The sequence below is a fragment of the Giardia intestinalis genome, chromosome 4, assembly GCF_000002435.2.
Source record: "Giardia intestinalis strain WB C6 chromosome 4, whole genome shotgun sequence".
Classification (NCBI taxonomy): Eukaryota; Fornicata; order Diplomonadida; family Hexamitidae; genus Giardia; species Giardia duodenalis.
This window is the reverse complement of record NC_051859.1, coordinates 1-23,609: the sequence shown is the minus strand read 5'-3', so window position 1 is coordinate 23,609 and position 23,609 is coordinate 1. Positions and strand designations below refer to the sequence as shown.

The following is a 23,609-nucleotide window of genomic DNA, read 5'->3' as shown; positions in this document are numbered from 1 at the left end:
TTTAATTAATTGATTCACTCAAACTCGGATTTGAAATCAGTCCAATCGCCGAGGGGCTCGCCCGTGTGGGTCCAGACACTGTTTGCCACAGTGGTCACCTCTCCGGGGATCTTGAACTCCACAAGGGAATCCAAGATGGCCTTCCCGAGACCAAGCTCAATCTGGTGCTTCTTCTCATTGGACAGAAAGTCGTTGCTTTTGCGCTGAGCAAGGGCGATATGCGCCGCAGACATGTAGACAGCCCCGCACACGCTCGAGTTGACGCAGCGCGCAAGGTCGCAGAAGTGCGCACTCTCCATCTCCATCATGGAGAACCCAGGAACTGTCTTGATGTAGTGGTCGACGAGCTCCACGTTCTGGTCCTGGAAGTTCTGGTCCTGACGGCCCTGTGACGAATAGAAAGAGCAGCAGGACAGACAGGCGCCTGCGTGCATCTTGTATGAAAGTGTCGAGACGTGCTTGCGAACGATGGACGTCAGATCACGGTCAGGATGCATCTCTCCCGAGACCAGGTAGCGCTGCTCGATGGGGAGGCTCTTCCCCGGACCAAAGGCATCCGGGTTGCGGAGAACGGTGTGATAGACGTCCGGAACGATAATGTCGCCCACCTTTGCATCCTCGAGGGGTGTTCCGCAAGTGCCGATACGGACAATGGCAAAGGGCCCCTGGATGCAGTGCCTGAGCTCGCGGAAGGTGAAGTCGGCGTTGGGAATGCCCATCAGGCTCGTGATAATGGTCACCGGGACCCCCTTGTAAAGCCCCGTGATCGTAGTGAAGAGGCGGGGGGCGCGGCGAATGAACTTGACCTCGAACCCGGGCGTCTTGGCTATCGCAACCGCGCGAGGGACGTCTCCGACGGTTAGGACGCGGTTCGCAGCCTCCCCGGGACGGATGAAGAGGTGGTAGACTCGTCCGTCGGCGTCGGTGGGAAAGTTGGCGTTCTGCATCCTCGACTTTTTTGAAAAACGCTAAACGTTAAACGATAAAACGATAAAACACCAAAGGGGAAAGTTTCATTAATTTACCTTCGCATCTAAAGTGAGGGTGGTCCGCAAAAGTTCATATAAACATTTATAAGGGCTACACCGCCTACTGAATGAGCGTGTACTCGAAGATAGGTTGATCATCTGCTTCTATTTGCTCTATTCCCGGGTTCAGCCCGAAGACGAGGCAGACAACGAGCTTGAAGAGGCGGTTTATGTTCACTCCAAGCTCTGCAGACGTGAACACTAAAGGGCAGTTCTTCATCGCCTTGCTGTAGCGGCGCGCATGCTCTATGATTTCCCTTTTCTTGTCTTCCCGGAGCTCGCGGAACCGATCATACTTGGCTCCCACGAGAACAGGAAAGGCAGAGCGGTTGAGGGCCTTTGCCTGCCGATACCACTCCTTTATGCTAGCAAGGCTTGTTTTGGAAGTGAGGTCGAATATATAAAGAAAGACCATGGACCCATCGCACACCAACGGGAGCATGTTCTTAAATTCAGATTCTCCGCCGAGGTCCCAGATGGACAGGAGGACGGGGTTGTCGTGTAGGGTAATTGTACGCTCCATGAAGTTGACCCCTAGAGACTGGATATAGTTGTGGTTGAACTCGCCCTCCACGTACCGCACCATAAGGGAGGTCTTTCCCGCCTCTGCGTTCCCCAGAAGCGCTATCTTGACTATGAGCTGTTGACTCATTTGAGCAAATCCTTTCTTTTAAATCTAGCATTTACTCGGCGTGCGCTGCTCACATTGAAAGAGTCAGCTTAAGAGAGGCGCCCTCCATACGGTCTAATAGAAGAGTGAATGTCCGCAGGTCTATCCGACGCTCGAACTCCTCGGGGTCTTTTTCGATGATGGCAAACATGCCGTCTATGGTGTTCCGTGCGATAGACTTTAGAGAGGCAAGAGAAGGCCCCTTGCCGTCGCTGTTATCCGCCACACCCAGGACACTCGTCAGGATCTGGGTCATGTCTGCCTCGTCGATGATGGCGTTCCTGTCCACATCGTACACATTAAAGATGAACGTGGCCTTCTTTTCGAGACTCGTCCCCCCAGAGAAGACCTCGATGTTTTCTATGAAGCTTTTCAGGCTGATCCGATCTCTGTTCATATCGATGAACTGTAGGGTCACCCTGTCCTTGAGTGGGTTTGTGCTTATCTCCGGAATGTCCAAAAGCGTCTGGCGCTCAATGTATTTCTGCCCCTTAGAGAGTCGCATGAACCGCCTATAGAGCCGCTTCTTCTCCCGAAGCATCAGTGACGAGGTAATCCCCCGGAAGTCCTCGTCGAATGTCTCGTTGCTCCACGCGGCCCCCATTTTCCCTTTCCTTTATTGTTTCCTTTATTGTTTTTTGTCATGCAGCACCCCGTTTTACTCGAAACGATGCGTCGATACGAGAACCTGGATCCTCGTGTGCCCCTAATTTTGTCGAACTTTGACCTACTAGGGCCTTGTTCAGACCAAATACTTCATTTAGATACGCTTCCCGAAGCAAGAGAGCCCACGCTCTCCCTCATGAGCTGGCTCAAGAGTATGGTAGGACTGCGACCGCTACTAACTGAAGGCCTCTACAGAAATCTCCCTGGAACGCTTTTACGGCTCCTTCCATCTCCCCGTTTAAACTTTACTCCGCCCCCGGCAATTCTTGTCTGCAGTGATGTCATTGCAGCTGTGGCGTCCTACGGAGGAAGTACTATTCGATTAACGTTGGGCAGATCGTCGTCGCAGACTGCCATATATCTGGATGTCAATCTTCATGACCGTCTGGCTCCTATGGGAAGCGTCATGATCCTGTCAATGGCATTTTCTGGCATGCGGACACTGGCAGTAGGCCTCTGTGACTGTGTTGTCATTCTGAGAATCACCATTAAGCGGAGAGCACACAAGCTGTCGGCCACCGTTGTCCACGTTGTCTCTCTGAAGAGCAATATCTTAGAGAATGACGTAGACAGCAACCACAGGAGATCCCATGCTCCCGTGTATCCAGTTGTTGCGCAGACTCAGAAGGTAAGTACAGGGAGAGCGCCTATGCGTCTCTTCTATCGGCAATATCTGCCATCGTTTATGACTGCCAGCTCCTGCGGGAGGTACCTCGCTGTCGGAAGTCATCTCTCCTCGCGCATTGTTCTTGTCTCCCTTACCAAACTTAGCCCCATCACAAGCTTTGTCATCAGCGGCCAGTGCACAGCCATAGCGATGTCGCAGCGTGGCTTCTGTCTGGCTGTAGGAACAAGCATGGGAGAGCTTTTGATTTACGACTTTCTTACCAATCGCTCATGCACGGTCCAAAACCTTCCTTCTCCTCCCAATGCAATCTCCTTTGCGAAGCACATCCGGTCCTCTAATGCTGCTTGCATCACAGCCATGCAAATAGCCAGGGGAGGAGATAATGTGATGCTGGGTGGAGAGGACCTCATCAATGAGCTATATAATTCCGGGCTGGACCTGGAGGACAATACTCTCAATACGTCCACTGCCAAGCATACGATATTAGAGTCTTCAAATGGGTCGGCAGGTAGTACCTTCCTAGAGAACGAGCAAACCTTCGAGTACAGTCCCACACTTTGCTTTGGACTTTCGGAAACCCTTGTCTTTAGCTGTGCGCGATCTCCGCTAATGTACTTCTACTCCGCTGGAAGCTTCGATGGGGCAGCAATGACTCCTACTATCCGTCTGCAGCACATGGGTACATTTTCTGCTGCGCCATACGAGGTTAGTGACGGACGAGCGGCAGGAGGATGCATCACGGGCCTTGATTGGCACAACGACCAACTAGTTGTTGCTTGTGCCAACGCCAAGGACCTTTCGGGAACCATAGACTGTTCGCTCCTCGTGTTGTCCACGAAGGTTGAGTACACAGGTGCTGGTCTCAAAACGTTTCTGACTGGAGTCGTTCTTCCTCCCCTCGGGGAACAGATTTGCGACGGGGTCGACTCTGCGTGCGCGACTGCATTAGGAGGATCCTGCCTGGTAGCTTTCGGCCGGACGGTCTACCAAATCATCGTCTGAGTATCTATAAATTCATTTTGTCTATGATTAACCGTGCCCACCTCTACCAGCTTATGGCGAGGCAGTTGCACGACGATGGCAACTACCTTGCTAGTGTCCTCTTCCAGCGTTCCACGGCCACCCCATTCCCTCATTTGCCCGCAGAGTCCCCGTCTCTCCTGCAGCTCGTGAATCATTCTCTCGGAAGCACCAGGGGTGTAAGCGAGGTTCAAGGACTCCTTGGTAGCGTCACATCCATTGCAGACACGCGTCAGCACTCTCTAGACAGCGGCTTAGCCGGGTCTCGTACAGGCGCCTCTCAGGCCCCTGGGTTTTACGATCCAAGTATGCTTCACCACTTCTCTGTGCGGCACGAAGGTAAGTACCAAGACAAGGCCACTTTCAGCAAGTTTTCAGGAGATGGGAAGTACCTGATCAGCGGGGCTGCAGACGCGTGCCTCAAGCTGGTTAACGTTGGCATTGCAGTTCTTTCTGGGCAAGCACTTAAGGAAAAGTACCGCCGCACATATTACGGTCACTTCGGAACAGTGACCGACGCATCTTTCCATCCTTACGCCCACGTTGTCGCTTCATGCAGCAAAGATTCGACTATCAGACTATACTCAACGCAGCCAAAGGACGTCGTCCCCAGAGACATGCTAGAAACATTCGACCTGGCCACCAGTTTGACATCAGTAGCTTGGAATCCCTGTGGAACAATCCTTGCAGCATCATCGGGAAACGATTCTCAGATACGTCTCCTTGACATCAACAAGTATGAGCGAGGCGCAGGAATACCTATCACGAACCCGATATCTGGCGCGTCCTCCATTTCGGCCGTCGGATTCAACAGCCAACTGGTCTCTGCAAGCCTCATGTGGGCGACCTATGGGGGAGGTATAGTGTTCTATGACATACGGAGTGGAAAGACCCTTGCAGACCTCCATGGCGGCGGCAGAGCAGCAGCCCAGGGGGTATCCTTTAAGGGGTCGAGGCGAAACGTATCCGCACACTTCCTCGGGGACGGGTATCGCTACCTACTTTCTTCGGACGATCCATGTGAGCTGTATGACATCAGAGACGCATCTCGGCCGGTCTGTGTGTTCCCAGATATTAGGCAATGCGCAACGACCATGTGGAATGACACCATCATTGTTGGGCTTAATGCCGAACAGCGTCCAAAGGCCGTCGGGTGCTTCCTCAGCAGACCAGGACCGGCAACGATCCTAGACACCAAGTTCAACCTATCGCACTGCAGCGGCCACCCAACAGAGCCAATTTTCGCGTTTGTCTACGATAAGACAGTTCACATTTCTTATTGCGGCAGAGACGCGGGTCAAAGGTAGGCTTCTTAAAATGTCTACCGTTGCCGGCGCTCTCAGAGATATTAGGGCAGGATTAGGACACGCAAAGCTCATTGCTGTCTCAAAGACAAAGCCAGTAGAGGCAATTCTCGAGGCGTATGCGGCCGGCCAGCGTCTGTTTGGAGAGAACTATGTCCAGGAACTAGTGAAAAAGGCTGAGGCCGTGCAGGGCGTGGCAAGCGATATTGAGTGGCACTTTATTGGCCACCTACAAACTAATAAAGCACGAGACGTCGCCTTCATTCCAAATTGTGTTGTCCAGACAGTGGATTCTGATAGGCTTGCCAGGCGATTGAGCGAATTGCGACCAGATGAGCTGGGTCCGTTACGGGTGATGATACAGATTAACATTAGCGGTGAGCTCACAAAAAGCGGGTGCACCGTCGAAGATGCAATTGAATTGGCTCAGTTGATTAGTGCCCTTCCTCGACTTAGACTTATTGGACTCATGACCATAGGAGCCCCAGATGCCTCGGAATACTCCTTCAGAGCACTTGTGGACGCCCGCAATGTCATCGAGCAAGCCGTCAAGCTTGAGGAGAAGCTTGAGCTCTCCATGGGGATGAGTTCCGACTATCAATTGGCGGTGAAGATGGGCGCTGACTACGTCCGAGTTGGATCTGCCATCTTTGGCGAGCGCACTTATTCACAACAGAAGGGTCAACTTCAAAATTCGGATGAGTGAACTGGATTCTAACCCCGTTGCATCTGAAGTAACCCAAAGCTCCTTAGCCCCTGCAGAGGAACAGAGTCACTCGGAGGCTGCTGGTGAGACGTGCGAGCCTCAGTCTACTGACCCACAGTCAGAGCACGAGCAGTCAGCAGAGCCTCAGCCCGACGACGAGGCTCAGGGCCCTGAGACCGTTGCAGAGAGCGGCGAGCCACCAGAAGCTGCTAGTGGTTCTGGAAGCATCTCTGGCGCAATTGATGATGTAACAGAAGCCATGGAAGAAGAACAGGCCAGTAAGCTTCAGCCGCAAATGCAACTGACGAAGGATGAGATAGCATACGGACTGAGCTACTTCTCCCACCAGCACGGTTATACAAATCAGTTCAATGTAGTAACCCCAGACCTTTTCCAGAAGCGTATGCAGCCCATCTGCGAGCTGTCTCTCCATGGGTGCGAACACTTGCTCCGGGCACCCTTCACTGGTAGCATTAATGGCAGGGCCGTGGGAGGACAGACGCGGGGGGACCAGGGAGGTGCAGGGGCTCTGGGCAAACGGACTTGTTTGACACCCGCGCAAGTCAGCGAGATCATGAGCTACCGTGTCGGGCCCTCAGACGACAAAGACTTTGCTCTGGAGTCCTTCAAGATGCTGGGCGCAGCTTCCATTAAGGATACTGTGCCAATAGAAAAAGTGGCCGATTTACTTATATCTGCTTACCGCGACATCGAGACCCAGCTAGAAGAGGCCAAGGACTTTCAAAGCATTTGTGAATACTTGACAGACAAGAACACACAGCTTGAGAGAATTAAAGCCAAGACAGAAGGGCGAGAGGTAAAGAAAGTTGTGAGCAATGTACGGACAGCTCCAGACCCTACTCGCCCCAGAACACCGCCGCGACTCCGGACCCCTAGCGGCCTGAGCAGGAAAGCAGTTGTCGACCCTCGATGTCAGTACGCGATCCCTCTTCGCGAAGATATACTCTATGTCCTCAGGAAGTGTTGCATCGGGGAGGACAGTGATAAGATGGACTATCTCTCTTGGAGGGAAATATTCACGACGCTCCTTTCAATGAAGTTTGTTGACTATCGAGAAGAGATCACCCAGATGTCGCATTAGGCTTTTCTCTTTCGTTTGGAATCACGGTCTGCCTTCCTGGTGGTCGAGTCCACCAGCTTATCTAGCTTGCTCTGCGTATCCTCAATATTGGAGCGGGCATAGTCTAGGTGCTTTCCCATTCGTATCACGTCGTTAGCAAGCGTGCTGTCTAGTAAATTCTCAGTAGCGTCCTCGGCTGCCCGGGCCTTCTTCTCTAGCTCACGCCGTTTTCCACTTGAGACACGCCTGTAGTTCTCCATCTCATACTCGTCTAATTCACGATCAATGGTGGTCCGGCCATGTCCGGCTCGCTCCTCGGAGGGCCTTCCCTCGTAGTAGTCAAGAAGATCCAAAACAACTCCTTGCTTGACCAGTCTGCGAGTTGAGATGGCGGCGTCTCGCAGCTGTTGCGCAGACGGGCCATCTGGTCCTGCGTCCATGTCACGCTTCTTGCGGAACTTCGAGTTGGAGACCGCTTCTTTCTCTTCCTGAGATTGCCGCTGCTTACGCTCCACCATTTCATCAAGTGGCTCCTCGTGGCTGTTGCTTCGGTCCGAGTCTGATAGTAGGTCGTCGATGGCCGCCTCCCTCTCTATGGGGGCCCTGTGCACCGTGGCAGCCATGTCGTTGACAACGTTCTGTAGCATGGAGGCTATCTGGCGACTGAGCCTCTTCTCGAGAATAAGCGCTTTGTCATACAGGACTCTTGTTTCTATAGCTTCCGCGACACAGGGAGAGATCTTGTCGAGTAAAAGCGTCCCGGAGACCTTTTCCTCGGTAAATGCGGCCAGTGCATGAAGGTACTTGGCAAGAATGATGTTTTTTGCAGCCAGAACAGGGAGGCCTCCAACTGTGCGGGTCTCCTCCTTGAGCTTGGATTGGAGGACCCCGACTGCCTTGCAGACATCATCCATCTGGCTGGAAAGCCCCTGAAGCGCTGCGCGGAGCCGAGGGCCGTCTGCTGCAAGAAGCTCGTGCTCGCCCAGGGCCATTTTTTGTAACGATTTAAATGAGGGCGTCCTTGAGCAGGCGGGGCCGTGCCCGTGCACGCACCGCTCGGCCTCCCCCCGGGTCCCGGACCGGCCGGGAAAAGCACCCCCGGCGAGATTCGAACTCGCAACCTCTTGATTAGGAGTCAAGCGCGCTATCCATTGCGCCACGGGGGCGTGCCGGCGCGGAGGAGGACGCGATGGGCGTGAGAGAGCCCTGCGACTCCCCCTGCAAACGGGTGAGCGCCGCTCCTTTACTTCCTCCGGCACGCCGCCTGGATCAGCGCGACGACGGCCGGAGCCCCGCTGGCCTGCATCGCCGCGTGCAGCATACCCACGTCGAGCTCGTCGAACTCGGCCTCGAGCAGTGCCTTGACACACTCTGGCTGCCCCGCACGAACCGCGTATTGGAGCGCATTCCGTCCTCGTGCATCCCGCATTCCCTTCTCGTGGTTCAGCAAAAGCGTAACAACCGGAAGATGGCCCTTGAAGGCTGCGATCATCAGCGCGGTGGTACCTGTCGTCGAGGTCCGCCTGATGTCTTGCAGATGGGCGCGCGCAGCATCGCAGTCACCACGCTTCGCAGCCTGCATGAGATTAGAGAGGGCCTTCCCATAGCCCCAATTTGACAGTGCCTGCGAAGACTTCACAGGGCTATCACGAGGAGGAACGCTCCTGGCAGCGTGCCTAGTCTTCTTGGGTGACTGCAGCTCAGACGGGGCCCTCGAGGATGGTGCGGAAATCTTGACGCTTATCTTCTGCGAGGAGGTAGCTGAAGTGGTGGGCGCGGTCGTCTGCCGCATACACAAAAGAACAGGAACTGGAGATGAATAAGTAGACGCCAACGCGCCAGAGTTTGGGAGTTGAAGAGGGCTTCTATGAGATAGATGCGCGTATTCTTTGCTTTGGTGGATGGCACGCATGGCTTCATGCTCCATCACCGCGCTGGCTGAAAGACGGGCAGAGGCTGGGGCGAGGAGGCCTTCCACAAGAGCGCTGATCCCCTTGCTGTAGGGGGTTTTGCTGATGTCCGCCAGAATGGAGGCCGTGTATTGCTTGATCGCAGCGTTGAGGCCAGCACTCTCTACAGAGAGCAGCGGGGGCGGCACTCCTGTGCAGAGCTCGTAAACGATACATCCCAACGACCACATGTCAACGCATGGGCTAGAGATGCGATCTGCCCAAACTTCAGGGGAAAGATAGCAACGCTCAGGGGGAAGGGGACCACTGATGCGTGAGCCGTGGATTGACGATGAGGAGAAGTCGCCAAGCATGATAGTGGACCCGCCATGGATGTAAATAGTCTGTGGGCTAAGAGAGAGGCAGGCCAAGCGTACGGGAGCGTTTCCGATGGAGATCAGACCGGAGCTGAGGAAGGAAAGAACGGCGGCAATTTGGTAAGTGATGCGTAAAATCTGCTCTTCTGGAAGACGGTCACCCAAGACAGTCCTGTGGCGGATATAGGACGCAAGAGTAGTGGCGCCCGTGATATCAAGCTCTGCAACAAGCGAGCTGGGAGTAGTCTTGACAATGGTGCACCCAACCAGGCCAGGGCTTGAGAGCTTGGAAAGCAGAGAATAGGCGGCCAAGATGCGCTGAGCGCCAGACTTAGGCATGCTAGAGAAGTCCACCTCCCGTATGAGAAGATCGCGCCTCTGGTCATCAGTAGCTGCATAAACCTTCTCAAAGAAGTCGCAGGAAACCAGAGACTTGCGCCTGACGCGGCCCCCTGTTGTGTCAACAGCCATCCACAGACCCGGCGCCAAAACCCGAAAAGCGAAATTAAAATAATCTGCCCGATGATCAGCAGTCCTTTGGTTCGGCCCGCGACGCTTCCAGACCCTTATGTGGTCGACAAGCGCGTCGCCACTGGCGTGGTAGGCACCGTGTACAGAGCTCACAACTCTGAGACCCAGGCCCCAGTCATTGTGAAGAAGGTTAGCTATCTAGGGATCCGGCTGAATGACACGCAGGCAATTTTGGACGATGTAGAGGCGCTTTCGCAACTCTCGTCTCCGTACCTGACCCACCTCGAGTCGGTGATTCATGATTCGCGCCACCGTCTTTACTACTTGATCTCCGAGGTCTGCGTCTCGAACCTGCAGCTTCTTATTAGCACACACATCAAGGAGAACCGCTTCCTTGCAGAGGAGCGCATCTGGAGCCTTCTGGAGCAGGCTCTTAAGGCGCTTGACTACCTGCATACGGCGGAGAAGAGAATCGTCTTCAAGGACGGCCGCGAGCTCAAGTACCGCGAGGTCTGCCACGGGAATCTCAAGCCTTCGAACGTTATGATCAGCGAGACAGGCGTCGTCAAGCTCGGCGATTTCTCCATCAACAAGGCAATCAGCCAGCTTTTCATGGACAAGGCAAGCCACCAAAGTGTCCAGTACATGGCTCCGGAGCTCTTCGATAGCGACGGTTCGCGTCCCGAGTACAGCCCCGCCTCGGACATCTGGTCTCTTGGTGCGATTATCTACTCTGTTGCCATGTTGCGCGCGCCCTTTGTAGCTCCTACCAAGGACGACACCATCAAGAAGATCTGCACTGGCACCTATTTACCTATCATCAATTACTCGACCGATCTGCAGAATGTCGTGGCACGGATGATGGACTTGTCGCCCGCAAACCGCCCCACAGCAGCTTCTCTTCTCACCCATCCGAAGATCGATAAAGCTACAGAGAGGTTCATGTCGTTCTTAACAGCGTCCCTTCCAACTTTCGACACCCACGAGGAAAGACACGATGAGAAACCCGACACGATTCTTCTGTCCATCAAGAACATGGTCTCAGAGGAGGAGAGCGTGGAAAGACTCCAGGACGAGCTGGATCCGCCAAAGGATAGGTTCCTTGACGCACTTCTCACTCGCAAGGCTGAGAAGCCCGTCACAGACTCCGCCATCTTTGTGCCTCCTTCTGTAGATCAAAAGAAGATAGAACTCTCGCAAGAGGGTGACACACCACTAATTGCGGCGGCGCGCGCAGGCGACCTCAACGGCTGCAAGCAAAACCTGAGTCAAGTGACGAAACACAATAGGGCCGGGCTCACCGCGCTCATGGCAGCAGCAGCAAATGGCCACCTCGAGTGTGTCAAGCTTCTTCTCGAGTATGAGAAGGGGATCCGGATGCGCACAACCAAGTGGGACTTCGGGTTTAGTGCTCTCTCTTGGGCTGCGATGAATGGACACGTAGACTGCGTGAGGATCCTCATCCCGGCAGAGGCTCAGCTGGTCACAGAGCGCAATGTCACGGCTCTCATGTATACTTCGTGGTGGAATCAGCCTGCGTGTGCGGCTCTCCTCATAGAACACGAGGCCAAGCTTTGCGACATCGATGGACGCACAGCCCTCATGATGGCTGCGGAGCGTAATCACGTCGACTGCGTTCTGCAGCTCAAGGAGAAGGAGCTCAAGATCACGATGAAGAGCGGATACTGGGGTGTCGGGTTCAGCGCTCTGTCGTGGGCCACCATACGGGGCCACCATGAGGCGGCTGCCGTTCTCCAGGAGGAGATTGGAATCTATGACGTGAACGGGATCAGTACGCTCATGTATGCGGCTTGGAATGGAAGTGTCGAGATCGCGAAGCTGTGCCTTTCCGCCGAGGTTGGGCGCAATGACGTGTTCGGGAGAACTGCTCTCATGGTGGCTGCAGAACGCAACAATATCGATGTCGCAATGCTCGTCGTGGATAGAGAAGCCGGACTGACGTCCTCGGATGGGCGCACCGCGCTCATGAAGGCCGCAGAAATGGACGCGGTGGATGTTGCAAAGCTTCTTCTCAGCAAGGAGGCCACAATGCGCTGCAAATCTTATTCCTGCTCCAACTGGGAGTACACTAACGTCACGGCCCTTATGATCGCTGCCTTCAAGGGAAGCGCGAATGTCTGCAATCTCCTTGTCCAGGAGGAGGCCGGCCTGAAGGACAACTCCGGGTGCACCGCGCTAATGGCTGCTGCTCATTGTGGCCACGAAGAGGTCTGCCGCATCCTTCTTCCAAGGGAGGGCGGGATGGCCAACAACTCAAAGAGCACCGCGCTCATGGCCGCAGCTAGTAAGAACTACTTTAGGTGTGTCGAGATATTGCTCGAGAAGGAGGCTGGGATGAGCGTGAACGCCTCCACCAGCGCGCTTACAATGGCAGCCCGCTGCAACGGAGTCGATAGCATCCGCTTGTTGGGGCCTCGTGAGGGCAAGGCGTTCGGAAAGGCTGCTCGCGCAAACACGATCAACAACGACGTCAAGGCGCTAATAAAGACCTACATGAAGTAACTTGTAAATAATCTGATTGATTTACACCCGCCTGACTATTTAGCCTCGAAGACACTCAGGTGGTTTTTGACTTCGTTTCTGTCTTCTTCGCGAACGAAGTTGTCCATAAGGTCCAGAGCCGTGTTGTTGTGCTTTGTTCTGAGCCCACGCTCCTTGTTTCCCAAGACGTCTATAGCATCTAGGCTGCAAACGATGACGGCATTCATAAGAGACGTCCAGCCCTCGATGTCCTGGAGTCCACCTTCACGCGCCAGTAGGAGCTTTATGCACTCCAGATGACTGTTTGCCGCTGCTAGCATGAGAGCTGTGCGCCCAACTTTGGTTACAAGGCCAGATTCAGCGTCCATCAGTAATCTGACACACTCGGGGCTGTTCCGCTGAACAGCAAACATCATCGCGGTATACCCTTCGAAATCAGGAGAGACGCTCTGCATGCCTGCCTCGTAGGGAGCAAGCTCCTTCACGATGTTAACGAAGCCCAGCCTCGCAGCAAGCATCAACGCTGTTACTCCCTCGTTATTGTAAGATCTGGCCTGGGTCTCCACAAAGCGTTTGGCAACGTACCAATTGTTGCGCTTGACATGCCGCATGAGAGTCGTGTTTCCGTCCTTGTCTGGCTCCACAGAAAGATCTGTCTGGCGCGGAGACTGCGATCTTTGATCGGGAGCGCCTCCACTTTCCTGGTTGACGACCTGGGGCTCATGCGAAGCGTTAGGTATCCCATGCCTTGTCTTACTCTTTTGGACTTGTGGGAGAGACAGTAGATAGTCTAAGGAGGGGCGTTCATCTATCTGCGGATTCAGGAGATCCTCGATGAGGGTAGTCAGCTCCTCAGATACACCGCAAATGGGAGTGTATTCACGGACCTTCATAGATTGAAGAAGATTCTCAGCCGTGTGGAGGGAAAACGGCTTCCGCAGCATCACCAAAGTATAGATAACAACGCCAAGTGAGTACAAGTCTGATCGCACGTCAGGGATAAAACTATCAAACAGCTCTGGAGCACACATGCTCTTTTGGAAGACGTCGCCCGAGAGCATGCAGGGATGAAGAGCTTGGTCTAAGCACGGAAGCCCAAGGAAGACGAGGAACTCGGCAGAAGGATCGTCTGTGCCTCTTGTGTCTGTCACGAAGATGTTTGTGATTGAAATGCTCATGTGTGCTCCTAGCGCCTCTTGTTGGCGCGAGAGGGTCTTTATCGCCTGGACCACCTGAGATACAACCGCCCAGAGATAATCTTCGGGGAGCTTTTCAGACGCCTCGACAAGAACAGAGAGGGGGACCAGCTTATTAATGTTCTGCAGAATGTAGAGCTGGGAAGAGGACTCATCCCAGACAATCTCACTGATGGGCAGAAAGCCCTCCAGAGAGACGCCAGACAGATCTTGGGCTGTTCTTCGGATCTCGGTCATAATGGCGTCCTGGAGGGAACCAAGTTTGAAGGCGTGGACGGCAACTCGGTCATCACCATCCACCGCTGCCAGAAGGAGCTCCGTCTTAATCGAGTTCTCGGACAGGACCGTTTCGATGGAGTATCTGCTCCCTAGCTCAGACCCTAACATTAACTTTTTATGCTTTTGGGGCGGAACCGATATCCGACAGAAGAGTGAATCATTTACTTGGGGTCCCCATGACATGGCTGAAGACAGTCAGAGAAAAGTCTTGCGCAAAGCACTGTCCACGGAGCTTGTCGGCCAGTATCTCACAAGGACGAGACACGTTTGACGTGGTAGCGAGCTTGAGAGCGCTCTGTAGGTGTTGCAGCGTCTCCAGGGGGGTACGATCGGCATACATTTCAAAGTCGCTGGGCCTCTCTACGGTATGTGTGGCCCGGTCATCCGCTTTGGACTCCTCGTCTATTGTGAGCCCGTGGCCGGTGCCACAGAGAATCGTGACCCAGTCGGTGCTAGCAAGCTTGCTGAGCATGACGCGTTCGTACCCCAACATGCTAAAGGTGAGGGGCATGGCATAGAACTGCTTGTCTAGCCCCCGAAGAAGTGAGGTGGGGTTCTTAGGGCGCATAAATCCTTTGTCAGAGGTAATGACACGTGTATCTGTGCTGCTACCGAAGGAAATTCCAAATGAGAGACCCATGCTTGCGCCGGGAATGAGCCTGAACGCCTCGATAACGAGCTTGCCGGATGTACTATTCATCGGATCCAGAACGATGGCAATGGAGCGATAGTCGAGCCGCTCAAAAGATTTGTGTGTGTTCTGATCGATGTGGCTAAGCCACGCAAAGTAGCCCGGATGCGAGTGGTACCAGCCCACGCAATTCTCCGGTACATTAACCTTTTTCAGCATCTCCATCATTTCTGCCTGGAAAACTTCATCCACAGAGTCTACAGAGTCTGCCTGGCCCACCTGAGGCATGGAAAAGCAGTCGGACACGTAGACTGTGTATTTGTCAACAAAGGTGCCCAGAAGAAGACCCATCACCTCAATGGGAATCCCCTGCTTGCAGTGGCGGAGCATCTTAATGAGGGCAACGTGAGAGACAATGACGCTTTCCGCGTGGTCCAGACTGGGGTTTTGCTTTGCTCGCTGCATCACCCCCATGGGCACCCTGCCTGAAAACATTTTTATGACCGTCTCCAGCATTGTCGACCGGTGCATTGGCCTCTTTGAGGACGACCCGCTACAGGGCCTGGGCCTCTCACACCAGACTGCCGGGCCAGGTTCCACCGCTCGAGCTGTAGACTTGCTGGAGATACGGAAAACTCCGGGGCTCCTCCTAACAGATGACCAGATCCGGGCAGCAGTACGCGTCAAAAGACGCTGCTCCGTGGCAGGATGTAGCAGAATCACAATGCCATTGGCGACTGTGTGCAAGTATCACCTGGCGGGATCTGGTGCCGCAGTGTTTGGCTCCTGCGGCTATCCTGGGTGCACGGCGCCAGTGGCTAACATGAAGATTCTCAGCATGGATCAGGACGCCCTGTGCCCCATCCATGCTGGCGCACCCTTGCTACAGAACAGCGACGAGCGTCAACAGAATGCGAACAGATTCTTCCAGAAGCAGCCTGGCTCAAGCAGTTGCCAGCTCGATACCCTCATCATGGGCACCTGTGACGAGCTGGTGAGGCACTATGCGAGAGACCGGGACCTGTTTTCTGTCTTTGGCCACCCATCCGAAGCTCCAGAAGTAAGTATCTGCTGCAACGAAATGGCAACCCGAGTGGTTCCGATCAATGGAGAGCATGCTACTGCGTGCGTGGAGAGCATGGTTAACCAGATCCAGCACCTCTGCGCAGGGCTCCAGTTGGAAGAGTAGGCTTATCGACACTGGCCCGCATCTTGGGCTTCTTCCGCCTTCTTCCTTATCTTCTTGTGATTCTTCTCTAGCATCACTACGACGGTCGGCATCTATCTGCGCACTCGCTATGCGAGAGACGACGTGCCTTGTCCACAGACGTAAATACACACTGCAGAGACCATTCTATTTCGTATCTAGCACAGAACACATGTGCCGAGGACATCGGTTTGCATGTACTGGCGGGCTGGTGTCTTTTGTATCATTCCCATAGACATCCCCCATAGGAAGAGTCTGATGAGATACATTCTATTAGTCGTAAGCGTTGGTGATGCAAGGTCTTCCAGAGGCGTCTTTAACTATGCCTTTTTCGGATAGGCTTTTCATGGAGTGAGTAGATCGGTTCCTTCAGGCAGCAGTCCACGAGCGCAGGCGGAACAGTGGCGGTGGATTCCAGAAGAGCCTTGTCACATTTGGAGCTATGGGTCGTAGAAAGACTTACATCATCATAGATTGGTATAGTAAAAAATCGATTCACTCTACCCACCAGTTGTTTCCAGTGCTGTGCTGCTGGGCTTTTTGCCCACCATGAAGGAAGGCCAAAAAGCGAGGTATCACTAGTGGACTAGATGTCTGCGAGAAGGCCCTAATCCTAGACAGACCGACGTGCACACTCAGCCTGAGTACACCTCTGTGGAACAACTGAGGGACGCAAAAGACTCCTGGTATACAAATGAAGGGAGATCCCTGATGATATCATCAGCGACCAATCCTCGTCTCCGAACACGACCACAGGAGCGGGGTTTACTCGTGGGATTTCTGGGTGCCCCTACAGGTAATCCCAACAGCACAGCGCTTCTTCCCGTCCAGGCAGCTCTTGTGAAGAGCATCGGTCCAGTTTCATAGCAGTGGACGTATTCACTATCTGAGCGGACCATTCGTGGGGTGATGGCTACTGTCGCAAGTACCGGTGATGTGCGAGGGGCCGTTCTTGAGATGTCACAACGCCCATTCTCTCCTTGGTACCTAGAGACGCCACACACAGGAGAGGCCGCTAGGACACCAGAGATCCGCTACACCGGGGCATGCCTGTGGGGTGCACATTATCCTCACTCACCGTGTAACTACGTCGCCTGGTGTTGCGTGCTCTATGGGCTGCCGGCAATGTTCGGGAAAATCATCTTCGGAATCGCCATCCTGCAAGTGGTATGGGCTGCGGCAGAAACATGCACAGAGGCTACCAGTGACTCACAGTCAGGAAAATGCAAACAAAATATGTGCAATGTCTGGATTGGGGGCTCAAACTTCTGCTCCCAGTGCTCGACAGCAGCAGAGCATCTTGTCAATGGAAAGTGCATAACTACAGGCGAGGATGCTGAAGGAGCATGTACAACAAAGAATGATGGCACATGTACATCTTGTAAAGCCGGCTTCTTCCTGCACAGGGGAGGGTGCTACGAGATGGGAAGCGATATCGGGCTCCTTGTGTGCAACGATAGAACTGCCACGGCTGATAAGGATGGAATATGCATAGCTTGCCACGACGGGTACTTCAAGAATCCTGCATCTGACGCTGATAAAACGAAGGAGTCCTGTATTGCATGCAACAACACGGCCGGTGTGGATCATAATAAGGGGGTTCAGAACTGTGCGACGTGCGACGCCCCGAAAACTCCCGGACAAAGCAGTGCAGAACAGACGGCCACATGTAAAAGCTGTGTGGACGGATACTATGGCACTACAAGCTGTCAGCAGTGCCATGCAGATTGTAGAACGTGCACCGGCAACGGTGAGGATAAATGCACCTCCTGCAAGGATACTGGTAAGCAATACTTCAAAGAAGGGGCCAATAGCGACGGGACAGGCACGTGTGTTGACGAAAACGGATGTGGTAACACACACTTCCCAATAGCAGAGGACAAAAAGTGCCATCTCTGCGGTAGTGTCAGTGAGGGCGGTGTGGCCGACTGCAAGACGTGCTCAAAGACTGGAGATTCCGTTAAGTGTCTTACCTGCGAGGGTACTAAAAAACCCAATGAAGCCGGAACAGGCTGCTTTGTGTGTCCCATGGAGCATTGCGAAAAGTGCAGTAAGGACAACGTCTGCGAAGCTTGCGGATCAGAAAAGAAGCTGAGCCCCTTGGGAGACGCGTGCTTAGATGCCTGTCCCGCGGGAACTCGCACTGACGCTAACGTTTGTAATCTGTGCCACGAATCGTGTGCAAGCTGTAGCACTAACGCAGAAGCGTCGTGCACGGCCTGCTATCCAGGGTATGTGTTGAATCGGTCATCTGATGACACAGGAACGTGCATAAAAGAGTGCACGGGAGACTTTATGGCCCACTGCAAGGCCGACGGCTGCTCACTGAACGTCGGAGGCTCGAAGTACTGCGATCAGTGCGAGGAGGGGTACGCCCCAGTCGACGGCGTTTGCACATCCATACCTGCAACAGCGAGAGATGCCTCCGGATGTAAGGCAAGTGGCGGGAAATGCACTGAGTGTGGGGCAAACTACGCTCTGTTATCGGGCGGATGCTACAACACACAGAAGCTTCCTGGTAGCTCTGTGTGTACGGCTGCACAGAATAAGGGACAATGCCAAACGTGTGCCAACGGACAGACATATGCTGATAAGAATTGTCCGACATGCACTGAAGGGTGTGTGAAGTGTGCGGGTAGTAAGGAAACCTGCACAGATTGCTTAGCAGGGTACTACAAAACCATTGACAATAAATGCGTGAAGTGCACAGCTAGTAGTGGAGATAACAACCAAATCACTGGTGTAGAAAACTGCATCAGCTGTGCCCCGCCAGCTGGTGGTAGCGGCCCTGTCACCTGTTACGTAACGCAACAAAAGGCTGACGATGGCACCGGCGGAGATACTGGAGGAGACAGCACGAACAGGAGCGGCCTCTCCACGGGTGCCATTGCAGGCATCTCCGTCGCTGTCGTCGCTGTCGTGGGGGGCCTCGTGGGCTTCCTCTGCTGGTGGTTCGTGTGCAGGGGGAAGGCGTGACTTAGGTAGTGAATGCTCTATAGTGTGTGATAATAGGTGATAGTGTGTGATAGTGTGATGATAGTATGATAGTGGAGTAAGATATGCACAGCAGCCAAGGATGGAGTGTGCACTGCTTGTAACACAGCTAACCAGTACATATTCCAGAACAAGGCAGAGAGGGTGACTCCTGGTGGGGAGTGCATACTCTGTCATGATGCCACAGGAGCAGATGGATATACGGGGGTGGCTAACTGCGCACAGTGTCAGGCACCACAGAAAGCAGGAGCGGCCACGTGTACAGAGTGTCAAGCAGGGTACGTTAAGGATAGCGCTTCTAATACATGTAAGAAGTGCGGAGAGGGCTGCTTCGAGTGCTCAGAGAGTAATCAGCAATCGTGTACCGCCTGCTTTGAGGGGAAGTACCTGAATACTAACACTTGTGTAGAGGCTAGTGGATGTGGTGCTGGTAACTATGCAGACCCGACAACAGGCCAATGCAAGGCATGTGGAATAGCTGACTGTGCCACCTGTGAGTACAATGCAACTATTAGTCAACTACAGTGTAAGACCTGCAGTACTAGTAGCAACAAGATGGTGAAGACGGCGGCAGATGGGACGACAGAGTGCGTCGATGCAAATGGGTGCGCTCAAGATGGCGTTGAAGGAACACACTTTTTAAGTGAAGGAAATAAGAAGTGTATCCCCTGTGGCGATGATAGCGACAAGACTAGCGGTAATACAGGTGTTCCTGGCTGCAAGACCTGTACCAAGACAGGAAGTAACAATCCAACCTGCTCAGCCTGTCTCGATGGATATTACAATAGCGCAACTGGTGGTAGTGGTACCGCTACGTGCACAGCCTGTCATGCCAACTGTGCTACATGCTCTGCTGCAGGCAATAATCAGTGCACTAAGTGCAAGCCAGGGTACTTCCTGAAACAACCCGGCTCTACTGGTGAGTGTGTTGCTTGCGACAGTACAACAGATGGTGGTCGCGAAGGCTGCAGTGCATGCTCTAACACTGGTGGATTCAAGTGCACTGAATGTAAGCCTAACTACAGAAAAGAAGGAACTTCAGACAACTATACATGTGTGAAGACATGTGAAGACCCCACGGCTTGTGGTGGGACCTCTGGCGCCTGTGATGCCATAGTAATAGATGTTGATGGCACCACAAAGCATTACTGTTCTTACTGTGGAAATCAAGGAGATGTACCAATCAATGGAAAGTGCACTAGTACTAAAGATGGAAATGATGGTTGTACCAATGGTGTCTGTACATCATGTACTGCTGCTAACTACTTCCTCTATATGGGAGGGTGCTATGATGCGTCGAAGGCTCCCGGTAGTCACATATGCAAGACAGCTGAAGGTGGCAAGTGCACAGCTGTTAATGAGAATAATAGGTACTTCATAGTCCCAGAAGCAAAGGCTACTGATCAGTCTGTGTTGGCTTGTAGTAACCCCCTAGGCACACTAGTAGGCACTGATAGTGCTGCTAAGGCATATGTGGGGGTACTCAACTGTTCACAGTGTAAGGCCCCAGCAGCTCTGACTGAGGCTGGTATGACTGCTGCTGTGTGTACAGCGTGTACCAACAACAACAAGCCCAACCTGGCTGGGAGCGGGTGCTTCGCATGTACCGTTGACGGATGCTCGCACTGTGGAGCAGGCGATAAGTGCGAGGCCTGTACCAGTAAAGACCAGAGGCCGAACACAGACGGAACGAAGTGCATCGCCTGCAATATCGACGGGTGCGTCAGGTGCAGCGAGGAGAACAAGTGCGGCCAGTGCAGTGATGGGTACAGACTAGAGGGTGGCAGGTGCGTGTCCTCTGGCGCCAACAGGAGCGGGCTCTCCGCGGGGGCCATCGCGGGGATCTCCGTGGCTGTGGTCGCTGTCGTGGGGGGCCTCGTGGGCTTCCTCTGCTGGTGGTTCGTGTGCAGGGGGAAGGCGTGACTTGGGTAGTGAATGCTGTACAATGGGTGATAGTGTGTGATAGTGTGATAGTGGAGTGTGATATGCACAAAGGCCAGTAGTGGAGTGTGCACTGCTTGTAAGGCAGATAACGGCCTGTTCAAGAACCCGGCTGCAACACCAGAGAAGGGTAGTGAGTGCATACTGTGCTCTGATACGACAGATAGAAACGGGGTCATGGGAGTCGCTGGATGCTCAGAATGCTCCCACACGGGCACTAGCGGACCGGCCACGTGTACAGAGTGTCAAGCAGGGTTCGTTACGAAGGACAGTGCATGTGTGAAGTGCGGAGACGGCTGCTCTGCTTGCTCAGCTGATACTCCGACTCAGTGTACCGCCTGCGTTGAGGGGAAGTTCCTGAAGGATGGTAACACTTGTGTAGAGGCTACTGAATGTGGTGCTGATAAGTACGCAGACAAGAAGACCTGGACCTGCAAGGCATGTGATCCCGACATAGCTGGGTGCACCGCATGTGAATATAATGATGCCACGGGGAAGCCAAGGTGCACTAACTGCGGGACCAATAAGACCCCCAGGACGACCCTTGATGGGACCTCGACCTGTGTGACAAAAGACTACGCCGGGTGTCAAGGAGCTGATAACGGTCTCTTTATGACCGAAGACAACGTGTGTCGTTTGTGCAGTGATCCCGCAGCGTCGGATTCAGAACCAAAGAACAAAGGCATTGCCGGCTGCAAGACATGTACTAAGCAGCAAAGTCAGAAACCAGAATGCATAGAATGCCTCGAAGGGTATATCAAAGAAGGAAATGGCCCTGCCGCCACGTGTGAGGCCTGTGGTGCTAACTGTGCCACATGTTCTGAAAAAGCTGACAAGACCAAATGCCAAACCTGCAAGACCGGGTTCTTCCTGAAGGTCAGTAGCACTCCTGGAGAATGCTTCGCCTGCGATGACACAAACAATGGGGGCATCGAGGGGTGCTCCCAATGCACAATGGAGGCCAGTACTTTCAAGTGTACTGACTGTAAGGTGAACTATCGCAAGCAGAGTGGTACCAGTCCTGTTACATGTACAAAGGTATGTGAAGATGATACTGCCTGTGGGGGTACCTCTGGTGCTTGTGATGCCATGATAATAGATGATCAGGGCACCACAAAGCACTACTGTTCATACTGTGGGGATAGCAGTAAGTATCCTATAGATGGTCTCTGTGCTACTGATAAGAAAGGCAATACTGCTTGCACTAGTCATACCTGTCCCTCTTGTGCTGCTAACTACTTCCTCTATATGAACGGCTGTTATAGTGTATCAGCTCAACCTGGCAACTACATGTGCAAGAAAGCAGATAATAATGGGATATGCACAGAGGCGGCCAACAATAAGTACTTCATAGTCCCAGGGGCATCCAATCAGAATCAGTCTGTACTAGCATGTGGTAACCCCCTAGGCACACTAGTAGATACTAAGGCATACGTGGGGGTCGAGGGCTGCTCCCAGTGTACAGCCCCAGTAGCTCTGACTGAGGCTGGTATGGCTGCCGCTACATGCACCTCCTGTGACAGTGATAAGAAGCCCAACAAGGGTGGTAGTGGGTGTGTGACATGCTCTGTGGGTGATTGCAAGAGCTGTGTGGTGGACAATATATGTGGGGAGTGTGTTGATGGATTCTACTTTAAAGCTGGCGATGCACCCAGCTGTGTTAGCGCAGAGGCGTGTACTAATGAGGAGGGCTTCTTCATCGACGCTACCGAGAAGAAGTGCACCGCGTGTGCAGATGATAATTGCGCTGTGTGCGTGGCCAAGGAGCAACAGAAGTGCAGCCTGTGTAAAACGTCTGGGACCAAGAAGTACCTGAAGAAGGATGGCGAGTCCACAACCGGCACGTGCGTTGACACAGCTGGTTGTCCGGCAACCCACTACGTTGATGAAGAAGCAAAGGAGTGCAATACATGTGTGTCGGCTGGAACAACTGACTGCACCACTTGTGAGAAAGGCGCCAACGGAGTGGTTTGTAAGACGTGTACGACTGATACGAAGACCATCTTTGGTCTCAACAGAAAGTCGTGCGTTGCTAGTTGCCCTGCTAACTCTACCCCCAAGGCCACCGGACAGGATAGCCAAGTGTGCGAGTGCAACGAAGGACTCCAACCTAATACTGAATCGACTGAATGCCAACCAATCAGTAACTGTAACACAGAGCACTGTTTGGAGTGCACCAGTGAAGGTGCCGATAAGGAGGTCTGTACAAAGTGTCTGTCTGAGTACTACCTCACCCCAACCAGTCAATGCGTATCTGACTGCACGACCTCAAGGGCTACTACGGAAATGACACTGACAGAAAGTGCAAGAAGTGCAACGATGCGTGCGTAGAGTGCAAGGGTGAGGGCGCTGATAAGTGTACGGCTTGTCCTGCTGGGAGGATGCTTCAGTATACAGATGCTGATACTCCAGAGTAGGGTAGGGTAGGGTAGGGAGGGTAGGGTAGGGTAGGTAGGGTAGGGTAGGGTAGGGTAGGGGTAGGGTAGGGTAGGGTAGGGTAGGGTAGGGTAGGGTAGGTAGGGTAGGGTAGGGTAGGGTAGGTAGGGTAGGGTAGGGTAGGGTAGGGTAGGGTAGGGTAGGGTAGGTAGGGTAGGGTAGGGTAGGGTAGGGTAGGGTAGGGGGTAGGGTAGGGTAGGGTAGGGTAGGGTAGGGTAGGGTAGGGTAGGGGTAGGGTAGGGTAGGGTAGGGTAGGGTAGGGTAGGGTAGGGTAGGGTAGGGGTAGGGTAGGGTAGGGTAGGGTAGGGTAGGGTAGGGTAGGGTAGGGTAGGGTAGGGTAGGGTAGGGTAGGGTAGGGTAGGGTAGGGTAGGGTAGGGGTAGGGTAGGGTAGGGTAGGGTAGGGTAGGGTAGGGGTAGGGTAGGGTAGGGTAGGGTAGGGTAGGGGTAGGGTAGGGTAGGGGGTAGGGTAGGGTAGGGTAGGGGGGGGGTAGGGTAGGGTAGGGTAGGGTAGGGTAGGGTAGGGTAGGGGTAGGGTAGGGTAGGGTAGGGTAGGGTAGGGTAGGGTAGGGGGGTAGGGTAGGG

General features: G+C 53.6%; 14 protein-coding genes, 1 non-coding gene and 2 pseudogenes across 15 annotated transcripts; 9 read left to right on the top strand and 8 right to left on the bottom strand.

Annotated features, from left to right (window-relative positions):
• Positions 1-14: 14 nt before the first annotated feature.
• On the bottom strand, positions 15-947 carry GL50803_009779 (Uridine phosphorylase 1; the record flags this gene model as incomplete). Its single annotated transcript, XM_001707290.1, has 1 exon — positions 15-947. One exon carries the CDS (start codon positions 945-947, stop codon positions 15-17), a length of 933 nt encoding a protein of 310 aa, XP_001707342.1.
• Positions 948-1,089: 142 nt separating this feature from the next.
• On the bottom strand, positions 1,090-1,680 carry GL50803_009778 (Tem-1-like protein; the record flags this gene model as incomplete). Its single annotated transcript, XM_001707291.1, has 1 exon — positions 1,090-1,680. The coding sequence occupies one exon, from the start codon at positions 1,678-1,680 to the stop codon at positions 1,090-1,092; it is 591 nt and encodes a 196-aa protein (XP_001707343.1).
• A 49-nt stretch (positions 1,681-1,729) lies between these two features.
• On the bottom strand, positions 1,730-2,302 carry GL50803_0016829 (Serine/threonine-protein phosphatase 2B regulatory subunit; the record flags this gene model as incomplete). Its single annotated transcript, XM_001707293.1, has 1 exon — positions 1,730-2,302. One exon carries the CDS (start codon positions 2,300-2,302, stop codon positions 1,730-1,732), a length of 573 nt encoding a protein of 190 aa, XP_001707345.1.
• Positions 2,303-2,341: 39 nt separating this feature from the next.
• Positions 2,342-3,994, top strand: GL50803_0028954 (uncharacterized protein; the record flags this gene model as incomplete). The annotated part of the gene is made up of 1 exon (XM_038046027.1): positions 2,342-3,994. The coding sequence occupies one exon, from the start codon at positions 2,342-2,344 to the stop codon at positions 3,992-3,994; it is 1,653 nt and encodes a 550-aa protein (XP_037901894.1).
• A 23-nt stretch (positions 3,995-4,017) lies between these two features.
• GL50803_0015042 (Cleavage stimulation factor 50K chain) lies at positions 4,018-5,319 on the top strand (the record flags this gene model as incomplete). Its single annotated transcript, XM_001707295.1, has 1 exon — positions 4,018-5,319. One exon carries the CDS (start codon positions 4,018-4,020, stop codon positions 5,317-5,319), a length of 1,302 nt encoding a protein of 433 aa, XP_001707347.1.
• A 10-nt stretch (positions 5,320-5,329) lies between these two features.
• Positions 5,330-6,022, top strand: GL50803_0015041 (Hypothetical protein, enzyme with a TIM-barrel fold; the record flags this gene model as incomplete). Its single annotated transcript, XM_001707297.1, has 1 exon — positions 5,330-6,022. One exon carries the CDS (start codon positions 5,330-5,332, stop codon positions 6,020-6,022), a length of 693 nt encoding a protein of 230 aa, XP_001707349.1.
• GL50803_0015039 (uncharacterized protein) lies at positions 6,015-7,124 on the top strand (the record flags this gene model as incomplete). Its single annotated transcript, XM_001707298.1, has 1 exon — positions 6,015-7,124. One exon carries the CDS (start codon positions 6,015-6,017, stop codon positions 7,122-7,124), a length of 1,110 nt encoding a protein of 369 aa, XP_001707350.1.
• Positions 7,121-8,095, bottom strand: GL50803_0016827 (uncharacterized protein; the record flags this gene model as incomplete). Its single annotated transcript, XM_001707300.1, has 1 exon — positions 7,121-8,095. The coding sequence occupies one exon, from the start codon at positions 8,093-8,095 to the stop codon at positions 7,121-7,123; it is 975 nt and encodes a 324-aa protein (XP_001707352.1).
• Positions 8,096-8,196: 101 nt separating this feature from the next.
• GL50803_00t0026 lies at positions 8,197-8,269 on the bottom strand. The gene has a single exon. It is a non-coding gene; the product is annotated as a tRNA-Arg (tRNA).
• A 77-nt stretch (positions 8,270-8,346) lies between these two features.
• Positions 8,347-9,840, bottom strand: GL50803_0016826 (Kinase, NEK; the record flags this gene model as incomplete). The annotated part of the gene is made up of 1 exon (XM_001707303.1): positions 8,347-9,840. The coding sequence occupies one exon, from the start codon at positions 9,838-9,840 to the stop codon at positions 8,347-8,349; it is 1,494 nt and encodes a 497-aa protein (XP_001707355.1).
• A 51-nt stretch (positions 9,841-9,891) lies between these two features.
• On the top strand, positions 9,892-12,363 carry GL50803_0016824 (Kinase, NEK; the record flags this gene model as incomplete). Its single annotated transcript, XM_001707305.1, has 1 exon — positions 9,892-12,363. The coding sequence occupies one exon, from the start codon at positions 9,892-9,894 to the stop codon at positions 12,361-12,363; it is 2,472 nt and encodes an 823-aa protein (XP_001707357.1).
• A 35-nt stretch (positions 12,364-12,398) lies between these two features.
• GL50803_0015035 (Kinase, NEK) lies at positions 12,399-13,925 on the bottom strand (the record flags this gene model as incomplete). The annotated part of the gene is made up of 1 exon (XM_001707308.2): positions 12,399-13,925. The coding sequence occupies one exon, from the start codon at positions 13,923-13,925 to the stop codon at positions 12,399-12,401; it is 1,527 nt and encodes a 508-aa protein (XP_001707360.2).
• A 49-nt stretch (positions 13,926-13,974) lies between these two features.
• Positions 13,975-14,943, bottom strand: GL50803_0016823 (Non ATPase subunit MPR1 of 26S proteasome; the record flags this gene model as incomplete). Its single annotated transcript, XM_001707309.2, has 1 exon — positions 13,975-14,943. One exon carries the CDS (start codon positions 14,941-14,943, stop codon positions 13,975-13,977), a length of 969 nt encoding a protein of 322 aa, XP_001707361.2.
• Positions 14,944-14,947: 4 nt separating this feature from the next.
• GL50803_0015034 (uncharacterized protein) lies at positions 14,948-15,637 on the top strand (the record flags this gene model as incomplete). The annotated part of the gene is made up of 1 exon (XM_001707311.2): positions 14,948-15,637. One exon carries the CDS (start codon positions 14,948-14,950, stop codon positions 15,635-15,637), a length of 690 nt encoding a protein of 229 aa, XP_001707363.2.
• A 1,143-nt stretch (positions 15,638-16,780) lies between these two features.
• On the top strand, positions 16,781-18,631 carry GL50803_0050143 (VSP AS8; the record flags this gene model as incomplete). The annotated part of the gene is made up of 1 exon (XM_001707314.2): positions 16,781-18,631. One exon carries the CDS (start codon positions 16,781-16,783, stop codon positions 18,629-18,631), a length of 1,851 nt encoding a protein of 616 aa, XP_001707366.2.
• Positions 18,632-18,700: 69 nt separating this feature from the next.
• Positions 18,701-20,572, top strand: GL50803_0050142 (pVSP; annotated as a pseudogene; the record flags this gene model as incomplete).
• Positions 20,573-20,767: 195 nt separating this feature from the next.
• Positions 20,768-22,989, top strand: GL50803_0050141 (pVSP; annotated as a pseudogene; the record flags this gene model as incomplete).
• Between the last annotated feature and the right edge of the window lie 620 nt (positions 22,990-23,609).